The sequence below is a fragment of the Copadichromis virginalis genome, linkage group LG12 (assembly GCF_057382275.1).
Source record: "Copadichromis virginalis isolate Kocher_CV1m ecotype Utaka linkage group LG12, C_Virginalis_male_GT1.1, whole genome shotgun sequence".
Classification (NCBI taxonomy): Eukaryota; Metazoa; Chordata; class Actinopteri; order Cichliformes; family Cichlidae; genus Copadichromis; species Copadichromis virginalis.
In genome coordinates this window covers 17,599,815-17,620,630 of record NC_140629.1, presented here as the reverse complement: position 1 = coordinate 17,620,630, position 20,816 = coordinate 17,599,815, and the positions used below count along the sequence as shown (strand labels likewise).

General features: G+C 40.1%; 1 protein-coding gene across 4 annotated transcripts in view; it reads right to left on the bottom strand.

Annotated features, from left to right (window-relative positions):
* trpm3 (transient receptor potential cation channel, subfamily M, member 3) overlaps positions 1-20,816 on the bottom strand; it is a 131,577-nt gene that overhangs the window by 75,931 nt on the left and 34,830 nt on the right. For all 4 annotated transcript variants that reach the window (XM_085475090.1, XM_085475091.1, XM_085475092.1 and 1 more), the window contains exon 2: positions 1,883-1,962. In XM_085475090.1, the coding sequence (XP_085331216.1) occupies positions 1,883-1,962 (80 nt within the window). The remainder of the gene's footprint in view (positions 1-1,882; positions 1,963-20,816) is intronic.

Below are 20,816 nucleotides of genomic sequence, written 5' to 3'. Positions count from 1 at the left end.
ATCTTGAGGAACATCTTTTTTCCTTCGTCTTGCTTCTGGCTTTCACCCGTTTTCCTCTAGTAATGCAAAATTTCCGTACCAAACAAACTGTGGCATTTCCTGTGTGTGTGTGTGTGTGTGTGTGTGTGTGTGTGTGTGTGTGTGTGTGTGTGTGTGTGTGTGTGGCACCTGATAGTACATGCAGGAGAATTGAGAGAGTTTGTCTTCCAGCAAAAACAACATCAGGTTTTCTAATGATTTTGATAATCTCAAGGTGACAGTGAGATTGTAAAACAAAATGAAAAATGAATGTGGTGGTAATTGTGAATTTATCACACTGAGTCAAATTGTTCTAAAGTGCTGTTATCATTACAGTGCTGTTATAGCGTTGTATTATGTAAACAAAGCCCTCATAAATGTACTTTGAGATAGACTATGCCAGAATGATAAGGACTTCTTCCTAAATATTCTTTTACAACAATGTAGAATATGTTACTGTCTTCATGAATTGGTCTAGACCTTAATTTTACATTGTCTAGTCTCAATAGATGTCAGAATATTGCAGATGGCAGTCAGCTGAGTTCTGTTTCTTACCTCTATCAATTCAAGTGTGTAATCCTGTCTATGGTGTCCACTACAGGACAAACAACTCTGGCTGCTGTTCATCTGCAGTGAGTGTAGGCTGTAAGTCTGATGTTTACCTAAGTAACATGTCTATCTACTGTGGCTAATGTTGAATTTCAACAACGCTTTAAACTTTTTTGTCAGTAAGCATTGATGTTTTTGCTGCTGTTAGCCTCTGTTCTGTTAGCTGCTGTTAGCATCTGTTTGTTGCCGCAAGCCAGGGAAACAATAAATCTGACATTTTTGAGATGCTGGTCATGTTGTCTCTTTCCTTTGCTTTTTCACTTCTTTGGTGAAGGGGACTCCTTTTCAGAAGATAAAACATAGGTATGATCTTTCATAACTGGAGTCTGAGCGTGTTCCCTTCTTCTTTGATGTACTATACATGTGGCTAGTCTCTAGTCACATACATAAAGTGAGATTAGGCAGAACTGTGACTATAAATATAAAATTCTTTATAATAATAATAATAATGATTATCATTACCAGTGTTGCCAACTCCTCAGTAAGGAAAATTGCTATTGGTTGTCCTAAAAGTCGCTAGAAGTCACTAAATGACGCCATCGCCTAATTTGCATAATTGGTCATGCTAATCTAATTGTAACCTATGTTGTTGGAGAGAGAAATAACATCGTGGAAGAGACATAAAGTGAGTAAAAAACGTCCTAAATGCATTTAGAGTTTATTTAGAACTACAAATTAAATTTCTTTTAGCAATTATTGTTTTTTTTTAATGTCACAATTCCAACCCTGCTCCTTTACCCGGGCTTGGACCGGCAAAAGTGACCCGAAATAGGCGCTCTGGTGGAGTTACTTTGTGTGTGTGTGTGTTTATAAGTAGTTTTAAACCTTGTGATCCACAAAACAGCATAAGAGTAAAAGAGTAAAAGAAGAACTGACTGCGTTACAGCACCCGCTGCTTGTTGAGAGTAAAAGCGATACGCGCTTTCACGTCTTTTTTTAGCGACTTTTTTTTAGAAAAAAAGTCACTAAGGGGTCTGAAAACTCGCTAAGTTGGCAACACTGATCATTACTATTATTATTATCCGCAGAAAACAACTGTACCTTTAAATTCCCTATTTGTGTTTTAAAATGCATAATGTCAGTGTTTTGGTTCATTAATGCGAAGCTCTTGCCTGCAGTGTCATTAGAGTTACTCTACATGTTTTAAAAGGTCAACAGCAAAACAACAAACTCTACAATGATGCAAAGGATTGTAAAGATTAAAGATATAAAGATTTTTGGTTAACACTTTCTAATATCCCTTTTCTGTACTCACCTATGGGGGTCTTTGGCGCTCACTATGATATGAACACATTCTCTCTTGCTGAATGCTCTTTCTATCCACGATTTCTGTGCCTGCAACAAAAACAAGACAAAAGAAAAGACAAAAGAAGTCAGTGTCAAATAAAGGAGCTAAGGATTGAACATGGAGAAGTGACACACAGCAAAAACAGCCTTACATTAGTCCATCAAGAGCTCAGAGTCCTGCTTTGTTGCATGGCAAACAGAGCATACAAAATAGGACCTTGGAACAAATGCCTTAAAAATACTTAAAAAACATCTCAGCCTTGTTCAAGAACGGAAATCACAGCACAGTGGAATGACACACATATGCAGACGCAGCACACACACAAAGACACATGTAGTCCCTGACCCATTATTCAAACACTGACACTCGGATAGAGAAATGTTTTATGTTACTCAGTGGCTAGATCTCAAACCAGATGAGATGAAGAGCTTGGATGTCGAAAAGGGATGATAAATGCACTGAAGCGGTAAACTATGTCAGAGGTCTAGTCCTTAGACGTGCATATGTGTAGCCAGCACATTTGTTTGAAAAAGTGTGGGTAGATGTTTCTACGTCTGATTTGAAGCAGCCTGTGAAATGAGGCTTTTGTGAGACACATGTGCTCCGGGTCTGAGTGACAGAGTGTCTGACTGGAGTTAATTACCTCGCTAAAGACATGACAGACACACAGTGGAACCACATGTGCAGCACAGGAAGAGAAATTATTAAAGTGCTTTTTCTGGTCTTAGCGAACACTCAAATCACTTTACACTACAAGGCATAATTCTTGCTTTTTTAAAAAAAATATTAAGATCACATACACACAAACACATACACACATTGATGGATGTATCAAAGGTAGTTTTTTGGGTTCATCATGTTGTCCAAGGGCATTTCCACATGTACATTGAGGAGGAGCTGATGATCAAATCCCTGACCTTGTGATTAGCGTATGAGCCGCTCTGCCTCCTAATCTGCCACACATCTATATACAGTAGATATTTCCACACATCGAAGCATGATTAAATACTGACCCATAGCAACCTCAGAGTTGTGATAGCACTGAACAATTTCTGGCAGAGGTTACAGTGACCTGTAAATAATAATGTTGTATTTTCACAATATATAAAAAGTAAGATGGCTAACAGGTACCGTGAAATGTCACAAGGAGAAATAACTAAATCTTTTTTGACATTTTCTTTGAAAATCCCCCTCAGCACTATAAGGGAAAACACTGCTGTTTTCTGGTGGTATTTTCCTGTGTGTGTGTGTGTGTGTGTGTGTGTGTGTGTGTGTGTGTGTGTGTGTGTGTGTGTGTGTGTGTGTGTCTGCTTTCTATCATGTTGCTACTACAAGATGATTATCGGCATGTCAGCTTAAGTGTCCCTTCATTGATTCGTTACAAGCTAGATACATTTTAATGCCACGCCAAAAGAGATCAATGTCTTTGCTTTCCCTTTTATTGTAATTGTATTTTAACTTTGGAAGTAAAAGTTTCTAGGAAGAGACTACGGGAAGTTTTGTGAGACACCAGAGGTCCAGAACAGGACCGAATATCATTCAGCCAACCAGATGAGATACCCAAACTCACAGAGCAGAGGGAGCAGAACGGCCATGAAAACAAAAGAACAGAGCTTTTTTTTTTCTACTCTGGGAGAGCTGCCCCAGCTTTTCTCCCAGCCAGCAGAGCAAAGAGCTGCTTGTACAGGACTTTCCCCACAACAACACACGCCCCATCCGCCTGACTGGCCCTGTCACACCACGGTACGGCAAAACCCACCGCAACTGTCCACAATCAGGCCGGGCCTGCACACAGCCACACTTACCCTAACACCAGACTTCCCACGATTAACCATTACTCTGGGGGGCTGATGGGGCTGCTTTTTACAGATCACCCAGCCACGATGACTCAGCGGGCCACAACAACACCCCCAGCCCCATTCTTTCTCACATTCTAAACCTGTGTATTCATCCGCCAGCTTCCCTTGGCACAAAATAGATCGGTTACATGTTTTGTTTTGTTTTTAGAATTGTTAATATTGACTGAACTGATTGCAAAATCACCAGCAGCAACACAAAATTGGCTGCTGGTGAGTTTCTGGTTTTAGAAGTAATGACCAGAGTGGGTCTACCCAAGAGGATCCAATACAAAGATTGTCTTCCCCCTGGATCCCCCCTGTGCAGGTCTGAATTTCCTTCTTTCTTCACATACCAGATACACATTTGCTTGCATCTGATTTTCTTGCTCTTGCTCTTCCTCTTCTATTCTTTTGTGTTGCTTATGAGATTTGACATGGTGTGATGAGATGGCACATGGCCTGCACTCCATTGTGTAATTAAGATTTATCGCCAAGGAGCACTTGTACACACGCACACACAGACATGTCTAGCAAAATATTGGACTGATTCTTATGCGTGCATGTGTGTCTTGGGCCTGACATGCAGCAAGTGTGCAGCATTTGACAGTCTGTAAGGGTCCTTGACTCCATTACACTTCCACCACCTCCACCCTCTTCTCTCTGTCCTCTCATCCAGCTCCCTTACTATTGTGTCTCTTCTTTGTTATTGGCCCTGGCAGGGAGCTGAATTGAGAACCATATCCAATCAGCCACCTAATCTGTCCGCTCGCTACCTTTTCTTTATCTTTTCCTCTTAACGCACACAAATGACTCAGCTCTTATTTGAGCATACAGGTGAGCTAGTGGACTGTATACAGAGAATGTTTTAACATTAAATATATCGCCATTGCTTTTCTTCCTAGACTGCTTTAAATCTTTATCTTCGACTCTTTGTGGACCTCTTCGGTGCCTCACAATGAATTTATTTATACTGCCAGTTCAGAGATGAAAGAAAGAAAGTGGAAAAGCTGATCTCTACTTTTGGTTTACTTTGATTTTACACGCATCAGAAAGGACATAACTCAAAAAGATATTGCATTTTGGAAAAAAAATAAATTCCAGTAGATGCTGATCAAATATATGATGCAATCAAGATGAGTTACAATCAGGCCACATTTTTGATTATAACGAAAGATTAAGGCTTCCTACCTTAAGTTGAAAGCCAAACAATTTAAGGTAGAAATAACAGCTTAATTACATAATTAATTGAGTTCTCGTTCGTATTGTTCCCACATTTAATTTAAAATTAGACAACTAGAGAATACCAAAGCAAAGATTTAAATAGGATATTGTGTAAGCTTTAATGTGCTCAGTTATCTTTGACACATGGCACCGTTTTCAGTTTTTCAGCCAGAATAGGATCTAAATAGAATCTCCACAAATAGAGTTTAAAAAAGAGAGAAGTTGATGTAAATAAACATCAAGTGCATCAATGATAAAAATAAAAAAATAAAGGTCAGGCTGCTATTTAGGGGTTTTTAAGAACAAGAGTGTGACGCACATGTGTCTGGATTTGTTAACTCACCTGTATTGTTTGATGTGCTTCACTGTTGTGGCCTTTCCTTCATAGTCAGGGTTGATGTTGGTGTTAGAGACATGATCCTGCCCAAAAAACTAGAAGCAACTAAAATAACTTGATCAGAGCACACCTGATCAGGCAACCTCTCTGTCCACGGGCAACTGATCTACTCAGGGACTGATATCATTGCTGGAATGTGTGTGCGTGTGTGTTAGTGTGTGTTTGCATGCAGGCGTGTGGATGTGTGGGCGGGTATTTCACTCGTGTTATGGGGACATGGCTCTGTTTTCACATTCATATGATTTTCTTTTCCTTTTTCACTCTGGATTTTTTTTTTAAATGTCTTTCAAAGACAATCAAATTTGAAAGTGTAAGTGTGTTTTAAGCATGTTTTTAATCGTAAAGAGTATGATTAGTAATATTTTTTATTTTGGCTTAGTCACTTGAGTGTGTGCAATAGTGTGTATCCACAGTCTCTGCTAAGTTAACAAACTGAGGACTGGAATAAAATAATTTTAAAACAATTCTATATGAGAAACCAGCTAGCTAGCTAGTTACAAGAAATACCACAAGTGTCTGACCTCTGTCAAATATTCAAAGTCTGTGTCCTTTCTCAGAAACAGTGAGCACATCCACTCCTCTTCAGTACCTCACCTGTTTAAGCTTCAAATTTAGGTTGGAGAAACGGTTTTTATGTGTATGTGTGCGTGTGTCCCTTAGCTACATTTCTGTCAGAGATCAAGACCCAGTGGAGTGTCTGAATAGCAGGCAAGCCTATTAGGTGGAGAAATATGACATTCGTCTAGGCCTGCTCACCATCCTTATTTTGTCCTCAGTGACAAACACCCAGACACACACAGAGTTGTACATGAGTTTTTCCCTTCCACCTGCAGTTTTCCTGGTGCTTTTTTGGAGTGCGAGGGCATTTTCCAACCTGTTTTCATAAAGCGGATTAAGAGAAGTGTAGATAATACACACCAGGTTTAATTACCTTGAGCGGCAGGGGAAACTGGGCACATAAGACTGTAATCTCAAGTAAATTAAGTTATCAATGCACAAGCAGGACAAAACACAGTTGGGAATGAGAATGTACTTTCCAAAAAATTGTTCATATTGCTTATTTTAAAGACAACAACAAAATGTGGATCTAAGCAAAATAATCAGAAACAAGGCTGTTCTGAAGTTTCACTGAGGTGTAGTCCCAACAATTTTACAACATTTACAACATTCAGAAGTTCAGCCTGATTAAAACATCTACTCTGGATCCCTGCATGTCGTTTTCCTTTGTATCTATTTTTATGTATCACACATTCCCCCACTCACCTATGGCCACGAGCTGTGTGTGGGTAGTGACCAAAGGAGTACGATTGCTGATACATGAACATCCTGTGAAGGGTAGCCGGGCTGTCACTTAGCAATAAGGTGAGCAGCTTGGTCATCTGAGAGGGACTCAGAGTAGAGCCACGAGTCCTCCACATGGAAAGGAGCCAGTTGAGATGGTTCACGCATCTGACTGGGCTTCCTCGTGGGCGCTTCCTAAATGAGATGTTTCAGGCATGACCTGGCAGGAGGAGGCCCTGGGGCAGATACAAGATGTACTGGAGAGATTATGTCTCTTGGCTGGTATTCCCCAGACAAACTGGAGGAAGTGGCCAGGTATCTCTGCTTAGACTGCTGCCCCTGCAAACTGGCAATGACAACTGGCCATGTACCTGAGCTTCTTGTACTGCATATAGAGCAATTTTGGTTACTAATGCTATTTGATATTTGGATGAGAGTATACAACTCAGTTAATTGCTATTATATATCCAGATATCGAGAGGCACATTTAATTAAACACTGAAAAAAAAGATCTTCCTTTACAAAACTAATGCGTGATTTCAATTACATTTAATCCAATTCATTCTGATGCAGCACATCTATTGCAGGTTGGGTCCAATTAAACAAACCTGTCCTGCTGAAAGTTCTATTCTGCATTTCAGTGTCAAAACGTCTCCTTATCACAGTGCATAAATGGATTTTTCGTTGTTTTATATGTAGGCAACACTATTTTGATATATGTAATATTGTCTGCTGGAATAAATCTGGGGATTTTTCACATCTAACAAAGCAAAGTGAAAAACCTTTACGAGATACTTGTTGACAATAACATCACATTTGCCATTTTTTTCCTGTAAGATTTCATGCTTCTATGTGAAGAAATCAGAAAATCGATGCCTGCTGGTTTTGTTGACTGTAAATAGTGGTTCACACAGACATTTGAAGGTCCTGCCAAATAACGAGCCTCTAATGGACTAGACGGGTACCTTCCATTCAGATTCTCCATCTGATGAATGAAATGAGCAGCAGAGGTCATTTGGCTTGTCCCCTCAAATCCATTGAGCACACTGGGTGCGAGTGGGATGCTTTTACACACCGATGAAATTCAAATGAAAGCGTGTAGGATGCACAAGCTAATTAAGATATAAGCATATAGTAGCAGTGAATTAGTTCAGAGTTAAATCGATGTGAAGCACTATGGATGTGGCTGAGTGATCAGTGTGGCCTGGTTACGCCGATGATAAGGTAAAGCAAACAGTTTAGAGGGTCAGTATGCAGAAAGGAGTCTCTAGAGTTCTTACATGCTCTGAATTGACAGAGTATCACTGAGGTTGAAACAAATTCAAACAAAATCTAATAATGTAGATTGATCATGCTGATCACCTAATAGCATATGTTAGATCCCTGTCTCCAGAGGTGGGAAGTAACGAAGTACAAATACTTACAAATACTGTACTTGACAATAATTTTCAGGTATCTATAATTTTTCTGAAACCTTTCTATTTTCACTCCCTACATTAAAAAAAGTCTGTTATTTCCACTCCTTACATTTACATCAATAGTATCATTAATAGCATTTATACTTAGGAGTTAAAGTGGACCGGAAGCAGTGCAGGTTTCCATAAGTTCAGAATCTAGCTAGCACTACAGAAGAGGAGAAAGAATTAAGGCAGTGTTTTTTAAAGAGTCAGGTAATTTCAAATTCAGCAATTTATCAACGTTCAAATGCATTGTTTTCATTTTGTGAAACGTCCTGCAAAACAAATTAAGCTATACTAGCTGTGGGTTATTCAAATGTTGCATGAATATACTGGGTAGTTTTGTCCAGTAGATTTTCACTTTTACTTGAGTAAAAAAGTTGCTTCAGTACTTTTTAACACAGGTATCTGTACTTCTCTGCCTCTCTCTGAGGTATCTTTAACCTATACAACAAGGATAAGCTGAAAACCACTATAACTAATCCCACAGGCACAGTGATCTCTGTAAGATCAAGAGTTATTTCACTGGTAAACAACACTTGACTGTAACTTAACAACAACCCAGCCCCCCCAAAACCAGTGCCAGCTCCCTGTACTTGTAATAAAGATGAGGTCAGTGCCTCCAAAGGCAGGTCTTGTCAAGGAGAGGAAGTGAAGTGAGGCAGCACTCACTAACCTGATGCAGATACCAGTTATATCTTCCGGTGTCTGCATCAGAGTAGCCAAGAGCGCAGGTGCATGTACGCATGCATGGTTTCGGTCTGCCACACATTTACATACCAAGTGAGTTTTCCACGTGTTTCAGCATTTTCCAGCTAAAGAGAGATGCAAAAGATGAAAACTGAAAAATGGCAACAGAGTAACCGAGCTGAGTTACAGGAACGTCAGTAATAATTTGTGCATTCATGCATTCCCAGTGATTATTTTGACTTAGTTATTCATTAGTTCAGGTATGAGCAGCTACCATCAGCTGCCTCTATGTGTACTTTTAACTATACTAAAGTTAGAGAAAATAAACCACTGCACATGTACATCTCTGATCAACATCTCGTAGTCGCTTCCACTACCTTATGTAAAACACACAAGATAACCAAAGTGTTTTGTTTTTTTGCACTGGTGTGTCCTATAACAGAAAGGCCTGAATCCCAAAAAGACATTTCCAGATTTGTTCCACTGCTCTCCTTCCACTATTATAGAAAATTGCACAACACACAGGCAAATTCAGAACAGCTCAAACCGAACTTTCTCTCTCTGTCGCCCGTCTGCTCACTGTGCACTGTAATAGTCCCAGTATGCAGGAATTTTGTGGGAAATATAGACACTACTCTGACTTCTCATAGTATCTGACGGAAAGTATAATTAGCTTGTGAATACAAGACAGAGGATATCCGCCCCTTCAGGCAATTGCCAACAGTTTCATCATGCTCCCTATGCTGTCCAATTAGAACCATGAAACAAGTTTAAAACATATCTTAGGAAAACTCCAAACATTAATAAGCACCAAAGGTAAACACAGAACACTTGTTTAAATCCAATAATTCCTTAGGTGCCACTGGGAATTTTTTAATTACACACAATGCATCCAAACTTGAGGTACTGTATAACAAGACTATCAGTGCTTTCTGGATTGCCTAACTGCACATATTGTATTTATTATCCACCTGACAAAAAAGGGCAAACAAAGCACTTTACTCTTTGAAATCTGGCTTGTTTTTCCTCTACACTGGCTGCTTTCAAAGAAATTATTCAAAAGCCTTAAAAATCTTACGCTAATGCTTATGCACATTTCAGCACTTTTAATTATAATAGCTCTCTTCAGTAGAAGGCGCTTTAAATTAGGCAAACTGCTGAATACACTGATTTCCAGCTCCAGTGTCGGTTTACATAATGTAAGTCGTTTATCTATAATCTTTCTGGGTAACTAATACCAGATCAGCCTCATCTGTCACTGATTTTTAAACTCAATGGCCTTGAGGAGACCTTCACTGAAATGAACTGGAATGGGATTTCTGTCATCCCGATGAAAGACTTACGACAGGTTACGATTTATGTAATGACCTGAATCAAATATATTGATTCTACTGCAGCTATGTGACGTCCTACAAGAGTGCAGACAGTAAAACTCTTACAGGAGCACATATTTTATTTATTTAAGTTTGTCCCAGGTCTGATTTATATAAAATTGAATAAAAATTCTAAATAACCCTCCACAACATTTCATTTACTAATGGGTTTCTGTGATATTGGCCTAAGTGCACATTCCCACTGTGGTCCGTGTTCATGTGACATGAAGAAATCATGTTGTGATTATTAAAAAGAGGGAATATCCACATCACTGAAATGGGTACAGCTAGACATACTGTAATTATAAGCTCAGTGGTATCTACCATATCTGATCTACAATAAATTACTGTCTTGGTGAGATGGCAGTGTTTAGTGCTGTAGCAATATGTGCTCCAAAAATCACCTGAATCGGACTCAAGGAGTGGGCCGTTTTCACAAAAAGAGAACATTATGTCACAACTATCCCTCACTATGGTCTGCATAAATGTTATAAAGCAATTTTTTTAAAGGATAAACTAGATATTTAAATTAATCACAGCGAACTGAACATGTGTACTTGTACACTTAAACAACAATAAGTCTGTAACATTAGTAATTATCACATTCGTTAGGAATATAATACATAGGAATAAAACTTGTCTGCTATATATTACATGCAATGACTTGTGTGCCTGTGCGTGTTGAATATGTGAAGGTAACAAGACAATGCTTGCTTGTTTTAGGTCCCGTCATTTTCAATCCATCTCCTGAGGCTAGAATAAGCAGTACTCTTTCCCACAGGCCTGTGCTAAGCCTAGTTGAGCATCTGGCCATGTGGGCTCTAATCAACACTGGCATGGTCATTCTGTCTGCGACAGAGGGGGGGGGGGGGGGGGGGACGGACTAGGAGACAGGGGGCTGATTTCAGCATCAGAGTCGATGAGGAGGTAGGGAGCGGGGAAGATGGAAGCAGATGTAGGCGATGCGGGAGATATCGGGTGAGCGTGGGTGAGGCAGTGGTGGTTAAAGATAAAGGGTGTACAGTAAGACAGAAGAGAGAGAGAGAGGATGTGCTGTAAATTGAATTGTGTCAGGGAGCATGTGTGTGAGTTATGAGGGTCAAAATGTCGCATGAGACCCTCAGTGAATAAAGCCAAAGATTGGCGAGAGATTGTACAGGCAAGAGACAGCAATTTCGAGCACAGTTATCACAGCTGTGTGTATTTATGTTCATACTATATGAAAAAAGCTGGATTTTAGTCATGTTTGTAGCTTCTTGTTTTTTTTTATTTAATTTGCAGATATTGGTTGGGGGAATTCAGGTTTAGATTTATGAAAAGTGCACTAATGCCTCCTCATGGCTGCTAAAATGAAGGTGAAAAATGAGCAAAAGAGAAGCGGGTGGAGGGAGGGGTAATAAACTGACAGACAGATGAAAGGAAACATGAATTCATCTGGTTTATGTGCATCCAGATGAGGGCAGAAAAGTGAGAATCTTCACCCAATAAGAAACGGGAAGCCAGCAGAGACGCAGAGTGATGAGGGAGAGAGTGAAAGGCAACAAATCAGAGTGAATGACAAGCGCAGCAAGCAGCCGGTTAGATGCAGTCCGTCTAATGATGACTTGTCATTTTATTTAACTGGGGACTGACTGACATGCGTCAAGAGTGTAGGCTGAAGGAAACGATGGCAGCCCATAGAAGGAATGAAAGGAGGAAAGAGGAAAAAGACCAAGTTTGTACTTTTTCAGATGGGCTTTCATTCAGGTTTGATCTGTAGTTTTAGATTTCACTGATACCGTACCGCACTGGGTGTTGCAAATTTCTGTGTTCTGTTGGCATTTTTCAGATTTCTTAGCGGTTTTGTTTCTCAAGCCAACTAACCAACTACTGAGTGATGCATTTGTCCCACCAACATCAATTGAAGGTAACACAGAGGATGTTAAGCAGATGCTAAGAGCAGTTAAGCAAATTATTTTCAATGTTTAACAAATGTTAATTTATATTTGCATATATTCACATACAATATCAATGTTATCTAAACGTATCTGTAATTTTATGGCAAGTTTACTTGCAGTCACTGTTTATCAGAACTTTGACATATAGCTGGTTAGAAAGTTAATGTCAACATGACTTTCTGTCAGGAGACTAAAGACTAAAAGGTAGTCATAGCTTCTGGGTCTGAAACATTGTGTTCATGTCTTAAAACTTTAACACCAGGAGCAAAATCAGGAACCATCTGAATTTTCTCTCTAACCCTAAATGGTCGACGAGTATTATTACTCATGATGTGAAGCAAACCTACATTCGTTCTAATGGCCAGCAGTGATTGCATAAATAAGTCAGATTGTATAAACATTGGATGAGTTCTTGCCCCAAGTGCAGGAGATTAAGTATCTCGGGATCTTGTTCACGAGTGATGGGAGAAGGGAGTCGGAGATTGACAGACAGATTGGTGCTGTGGCTGCAGTGATGCGGACGCTGCACCGATTCCATTGTGTTGAAGAGAGAGTTGAGTGCAAAAGCAAAGCTCTCGATTTACCGGTCAATCTTCATCCCCACCCTCACCTATGGTCATGAGCTGTAGGAGCTGTAAGAATAAGATTGCGGATACAAGCGGCGGAAATGGGTTTCCTCCGAAGGGTGGCTGGCTCTCAGAGTAGAACCGCTGCTCCTCCACATCGAAAGGAGCCAGTTGAGGAGGTTTGGTTATCTGATAAGGATGCCCCCTGGGTGAGGACACGTGGAGAGATTTATTTTGTAAAATATATTCTCTATTAAAGTCAAAAAGGAGGATGAAGTAGGGTATGGTTGTGGTAGACCCATGTTGTGATTAGCAACTTACTATTCACTAGCTGGGCCCACGTCCTCATTTTACGTTTGACAACGTTTTAGTAGGTAAAGGTGAACGCTTGGACATGAATTCAGCTGCGGTTTGGGGAAGGCCTCAAAGGGGACTGGCGATGGCTCCCGGGCCTGGCAGATCCCCGTGTACTAAACAGAAGTGAAGAAGTTAAAGAATTGAAAAGGGGAAGGAGGGTGGGGCACGTAAACGTGAATGACAGCTTGCAGAACTGGGAGAACCTATATAGATGAGGGCCGGAAGGAGAGTGTTTGGAGGCGTGTTCCCGCTCCTGAAATTCCGATACATAATCTTCAATTGTGTGAGAGTGGCCTACTCACAGAGTAGTCCAGTGGATGTCTAGATGTGGTCCCAACCAACATAGCAAAAATGAGGATATGATCAGTTTTTGATCCTCAGGTGGGACTTTTTCTAGCTATGCTAAAGTCCTAGGTTGATTGTGCTTACGCCTTTAGGCCCCCTTGAATCAGTTGCCTGAGAAGAAAAGGTTCGCAGAATCACTTTGGTATACACATTTTTGTAGTGCTTTTATGTCGTTTAGTTTAGTTGTCTTGTTTATGTTCTCTGTTCTATCACCTTTATTCTTTTATTGGTACTTATTATTATATTCAAGTTTCCGAATTTCACATCACCTCTTGCTTGTTACATCTGGTTCCAAAACACCAAGAAAGCAAAGATGGTGCGTCCATCTTTTATATGCTGTCTTTAAATCTGACTGTGGTGCTCTGAATAGTTGCTCCAGGGCCCTTTGAGCAAGACCTGTTTTAAATCACTGAAGAAATTTTGAGTTGTGGGTGACAATCAGATATCGTCACCCAGCGACTACACTAGTTCTCTTTCTCTGCACGTGCTTTATCTTATCTGTATCTCTGCCTGTCCAGCAATGCTGTACCCGTCATTGCTTTGTGGCTTTTGCTGTTGCACAAAGTGATATGTTGTTTACGACACCACTGGCAATATGAGCTGGGCACTCAACATGTCACCGCCATTATTATGAAGTGCCACATTCGAGACCAGAACATGAGCTGCAGCGCCTCGCCATGCCAAGTTATGTGCGTGTGTCTATGTGCGCACAGCAGACCAGCCAGTGTGCCGTAATGAAGTTTCAGGTGCTGAGGTGGTTCAGACCGTCAGCTGTGAAATTGCTTCTCATGTGACCAAAACATTCCAGCCAACAGAGAGTTTAAAATATGTGTGTCTGTGGATAGGAACACGAGACAGAGAGAGAGAGGTGGCAGATAAAAGGAAAATGCCATAAAGGCTCATAGTATTTCCCTGTGAACCTGTCTGTTCTCCTTACATTGTCCTTTCAGTTTCTCACTATCCCACTAATATAATGCATGTATTTCTGAGGTACATATCCATTGATTCATTTTTAATGCTGTGAGCCAGTGCAGCGATCAAACGGTGGCGCGGCTTCCCTACTGAAACTCAAAATCTGCTTGTTGGGAATCTCATTGTTAAGTATTTTAAAAGGCTTTAAAAAAAGAAACAAATTAATAAATAAATAATTTTTTCTAAAATTGCTAGATTCATTACAAAATACATTAATCATGCATAACTGTCTGAGCTCTAATTTGACATCGTCGTGTGATCAATAGGTTTAATGAAACATTGAAGCTATAATAAGCGAGGGAACTATTGAGAAGGAAAATGTTTTGTTACGGAATAAATGGAAAAGAAATGACTTCTTTTTAAGAGCGTGCCTGTGTCTAAGCATCGAACAAAAGACAAATTATTTCCTCGACACAACATCTCATTGTTGGAAACACGAGCAGCGTCGTACGGATTCTTTTCAGCACACTCGAACGTGTATTTTTGGTTACTGAGCTGATGGAGAACTGAGAAGCTCTATCCATTTCTCACACTCGCAACGTCGCACAAATACAGAAGACGCACACACACACAAACATTAAGACACACCAATACAAACACACACAATATCCATCTTCCCCCCCCCCCCCCCAATCTGTCTGTCTCCCCGTTGTTTTCAGCGCAGTAGGAACAGCTGACAAGTTTCCTCTTCTGGCATGCCTTCAGCATTATTTCACAACACACAAACACACACACGTAGACACTAGGAAATAACACACAGTGCCTCTACCAAAACTAGTAAAACTATAGCCAGACCTTGCCACTACCCCATAAAAACAGTGTCCTGCATAAGATTTGAATCCCTGCACCCACTCTGAATCATAGATTGACAGCTTCCATCAGTACTTTGGATCGATAAGCTGTTTGGTAAACTTGATCAGACACCCATAAATGAAACGGAGTCAACTTACACATGAAGAGAGGAAGGAAGTCACAATTTCATCTCCATGAAATTCATGTTGAAATTCTGTTTAATTATTAATAAAGCTCTAAATAAGTCTAAACAACAGTTACGTCAAAGCACAATACGTTGTACAGTAAAGTCAGGCTCAAAGAGGTAAACCAAACAATTTCTGTTGATTCTTTTGGTCCTTCTTATTCCCTCCATCTTCCAGTTCTTCCATGTCTCTGTAGCCCATCTCAGCGCCACTGACATAGATCCTGGCAGGGCAGGATGTTGTTACCATGGTTACTGAAAACTAGGAAGATCCCCGTCATGCTTCCTGTGCTCCCCCCCTCCCATAGCCCCCTCAGGCATAGCTTAGGAACCGGAGTGGTGATCTCTGGATACAGCAGCACACGCATACAGAGAAAAAGGTACCAAAGGATATTTACACATTTGCCTACAAACATTTTTGTTTTCTTTCTGACAGGCAAACGGAAATGACTTATAAAAAGAAGGAACTTTAATACTGATAAAAAGCAAATGAAGAGACCAGCGGCTCATTTATCCACTGTGATTCTATACGCCCGGTGGTATCTGATAGACCTTCCCATCATAAATGGCCCCGTAATCTATTAAAACAACATAGACTGTGACCAAAGAACTGGAATTAAAATGTGATAACATTTTTGGAAAAGAAAAGAGTAAAAGCTTTAAAAGAAAGGTTGGAACTTTTTTGTGCTTTCATTAATTTTTCTTTGTTTCTAAACTAAATCACTGACACCAGATCAGTTGGTAAGACATTTGTGCACAAAACTGAAGAAAAATCATAAATAAAAATCCTGCGGGCTTCTTATTATCTCATTGTTGCTTCACTGTCACACTAAAAACTTTTTTGTGTTATGCAATTTTTTGTAATTACAGAGGAAGCTGATATTTCAGGGATAACTTGTTTTGTGCTTACCTCTTTTGCCCAAGGGATACTTTTGGAAAATGACAAGAGGAAGATGGACAGTTAATAGAGAAACAATAATATTTAACATCCGAAACAACAAAAAAAGTCGTAGCGAGCTCTTTTATCAGTATTAACTGATATACTGGATTCACCACAGATGCAACTGCATCTCAGTTGCATAGTCTTTGCTTACATATTAAAATTTTTATACGACATTAAGCATAACTGGTACTTCCTCAGACAATTTTATTTAGTAAATTTGACACTGGCCGGCGGCTCCCAGGCCCTAAGTTGAGTATTACCATTACATAAGCTTCAAAGTTTAACAAATTATTCCATGTTGACATTTCTGTGACATGCTCTTTTCCATGGAAGGCGCATACTATGGTGATTTGTTATCAGCCTGGGGATTAGCTGTCAGACGAGTAATGGTGCTGACAGATCTGGGTGCACACGGCTCTATCAGTGTTTGGTGAACAGCCTGTCACACATCAGCTTTGTCGAAACAAAATAAATGCAAATGTGTTTAACAATCGACGGTGGATTTTATTATTTTTTGCGAATGTACTAAAGAGCGAAAAAAACACACACAGACGCGCACATACAAAAAACGAAAATCCAGGTGAACTGAATGAAGATGTAGTTCACACATGACTTATAGACCTCCTGTTCCTTTTTAGATGCATTATACTTTCAGTAATACATGTTGTTTTAAGGATTGACAGGCCATAAAACTGAAAAATGAAAAGGTTTTCTGTATGGGAGCTGTAGACAATAAATCACGTGTGGGTAAGAGACTTGGTATTGAATCTTTGGTCAGAGCTACAATGCTAATCCTATTGACCCTCTCTGTGTCTTTCTAAGTGTACATTACCCCTTGTTTCACCCAGGGTCTTCTCTTTTTAATGTATGGGACTGTTTGTGGTAACATACAGATAGAGACAGCGACACAGACAGACGGACATAGAAATCTGATGGACTTGCAAGTGAAGTGAGGCGTTAAGGCACAGAATTAATTATAAATTCACTGTCAGGCCTATGGAGCTTGTTCAACTCACTCACATATTAAAACACAGATATGTAAATTAATTTATCCTGTTATTCTTTTTATCTTCATTATATCTCTGTGTACAGTCAGAAGGCAAAATGGCTGTTCCTAATATGATTAAATAGATATTTTTCTTTATCTTATTTGCAAGCTACATAGTCATTGAATAAGACAAAGCAACTATTTAAAGGGACTAATAGGGTCTCGGTTTGATGAACACTTATTAACAGATATGCCTGACAACACATTCCAGTCACGCTGAACTAAAAGTTGTTTCTATGTCTGATAAATAGTAGGCGTACTCGAAACATCATATAATACTACATGCAATAAATAATGAAATTGGAGTTCTGTAGTGTGCAAAACATTTATTCTTTTCTACTCTAAAAATTGTTTACCAAATGTATTTACAAAGAACAATCTACATGTAATGTCGCTGTTTGTTTTGAGATCAGCTACTACACATAATGCATGTAATCTGTAAGGATTGAAGAGTGCCATTAATCCGGGTACCCTGAGCAGTTTACATAGCAAATTTCACCCAGATTGATTAACATGTTCATGAGGAGTTTGAGTATATGCTACAATCATTAGACCAGTGGTTCTCAAACTTTTTTTGCTAGGCCCCCCTTTGTTTTACAAGAAAAATGTGCGGTTTCTTTCACACCTCAAACATTTAGTAAACAATTAAGCAAATACAAGTAACCTGCAATAAATTACAGGTAGTAAGAAAGTAAACTACTAACTCTTTTACGCTACGTCCACACCTACACGGGTATTTTTGAAAATGCGGCTGTTTCGTCCACACGTAAACGTCGTTTCGAATCACTGAAAACTGAGATTTTTTAAAACTCCTTTTTTCCGTTTACGTGTGGACGAGGAATACAGAGTTCGTCCCGCAACGTCAAAGGTATGTGCCTTTTTTCACGTCACGCTGTGCGCCACGTTATTGTTTACATGAGATGAATTGCAGAATGGCAGATAGAGACAAAATACTGTTAATCTGACTATCTTCAGGTTTTACACGCTAACATATACAAACGCAGTTACTGTCCCTCTATTTAGAAAGGCTGAGGCGTCACGGTGTGATTATTTTACTGTATGTGTAATAATATTCAACATTACTATCAATGCATTTTTCAAAAAATACAGGTGAAACCAAAGGGCAGATATGCTTCACAATATTTTCTAGTCTTTGGCTTAGAATGAAGTTGGTTTGGAAACATATTCAGCGATGCTTCATCTCCTGCTTTGCATTTCTGTGGGCGCCCCGTGCTAGCAGTGTCCAAGCGTTTTGTTTTTTCTTCCCCCCCCCCCTTTCATACCACGGGCCCCACACTTTGGGAAGGTCTGCATTAGACTAAGATGATAACAAACAATGCAACTTTTGTTACTTGCTTTTAATCTCTCCACACAGCTGTTCATTGCTCCACAAGCTGCACTTGTCCAATTTATATGGAACCTGTGCATATCTTAGGACACACTTCACTGGGTTGTACATACGGCACAGGCAAACTCTTCCAACCTTTATGATTACCTGCCTCTCTGTGTGCATGTCTTTTTTCCACATTTCCAGAGAGCCAGCAGAGTTCTGCAGAAAAGAGTTTTACTGTGCTTCTGAGACACAGGCATCTTTGACTTTCTAGGAACTTTGTTTCAAAACTTAACAAAGCCTTTTTTCCCCAATCATAGCAATGGGGGGATATGCCAAAAGGAAAGCTGATAACAACCTCTTTAAAAGGAATTAATTTCTCTATGTGCCTTCCTACGTCTTCATTAGCAGAGTGTTCATTGTTGTCTGGGAGTGAGATAGAAGGTCAGAATGACCCCATGTAGTATTCAGAGAGACTGGATAAGTTGTCACAGAAGCAGCTAAGTGCTGCCCAGCTGTGCTGAGGCAAAAATGTTTTGATATTTAAGCAACCGTCATGTTATGGAAGCTGTGGCTAAGCTTTCAAGATGAATTAAAGCTGTGAGGATGTCTCTAGTTATGACACTGAGGCCACCTTTTAGCTGTGTCATGAATCGCTGTGCGGCAGGCAGGAGTTGGACCCAAAATGCAGGACTCACAGACTCGGGGAGGTGAACTCAAAACACAGCTTTATTTGCTGGTAGAACAAACATACAAAACTAGACTAAACTGGGAAACCATAAACTAAGAACTCACAGGGAGACACAGGGAGATCCACACACAGCATGAGGGACGACGCGACACTGACTCAGAGAAACACAGGGTTTAAATACACTGGGAAGTAACGAGGGGAATGAGACACAGAAGGAGGGAACAGCTGGGAGAAATCAGGACTGACGAGACAAGCAAAGCAGGACGCATTCACATGAGACACGGACCATCAAAGTAAAACAGGAAGTATCACACAGAGACGCGAACTTGACACAGTGGAGACAGCAACTAAGAAATACAGAGACATAAACCATAAGGCAGAGGTCTAAGAACCAAAATACACAGGGAAATACTCAGCTGGGAACACAAGAGACTAGACTAGAGAGAGTAACAAAAAACCAACCATGAGAACATAATGCACAATGCAGAGTGACAGAAAACAAGAAACTCAAACATGCAAAGACACACAATTACACAGAACAGAGGGGACACAGAGAGACATGAAGGGCAAGGGATCAAAACTAGAAGCCATAGAATAAATCACACACAAGTACAATAATACAAAAATCACAAAGAACTAAAAACGCTGGGTCAGGAGACCCAGGACCGTGACAAGCTGGGAGTGACCACAGTGCCACATGTGACACAATCAATTAAATCTGACAGTTTTATCAATGCTAGCGCTCGCCTGCTTCCTAACACCACTCCTCAAAGACAAAGACTTGTTTTTTGTCCAGACAAGAGCTGATCAAATGCTGTCGAAAGGCTTGGATGTATTTTATGCCAACACAAACAACTCAAACTATTTTTAGAGGGAAAAAAATATAAAATTAAATGTTTTCCTTGTTCGCAAATGTAGGAGGCCAAAACAAGAAGCACCCTGAGGAGTGGTGACTGTAAAGCAGATGGGCCAGAGCAACAGGCACAGGAAAGGGCATGAGAGGAGGCTGGTGAGGCTGACAGGGGGCAGCTTGTGGAAAATGCCTGAAAACTGTTCAGTCATGACTTTTACATAATTTCTTCAAATGTTGCATAAGATTGTCTCTGACTGACATAATGTGTGTTGGGGTGGTGCTGTTTGCAGCCTCTCAGGCTGCTGAGTTTCAGACCAAACTTAAAACTGTGTTACACCACTGTGTCTAATGAGGAGGAGGCTCAGTGCAACTGAGCTGGGCTTAGATTAGCAAGGGCATACCACAGCTCAGAGAGGTGAGTCTCTAGGATGTGGTGGGTAGATCTTATGCGACTGAGGCTAGAGTGTCTAAGTAGAAATGTCTGTTCTCCTAGCTGTCATCCAGGGGAAGAATGTTGATAATTAATGACTTGGGAGCTTTATGCCTGTTACATATCCAGGTGACACTAAACCCTTTGGCAGAACTCTAGCAATAATTGTGAAGCAGACAGATTTCTTTGGGTCAAG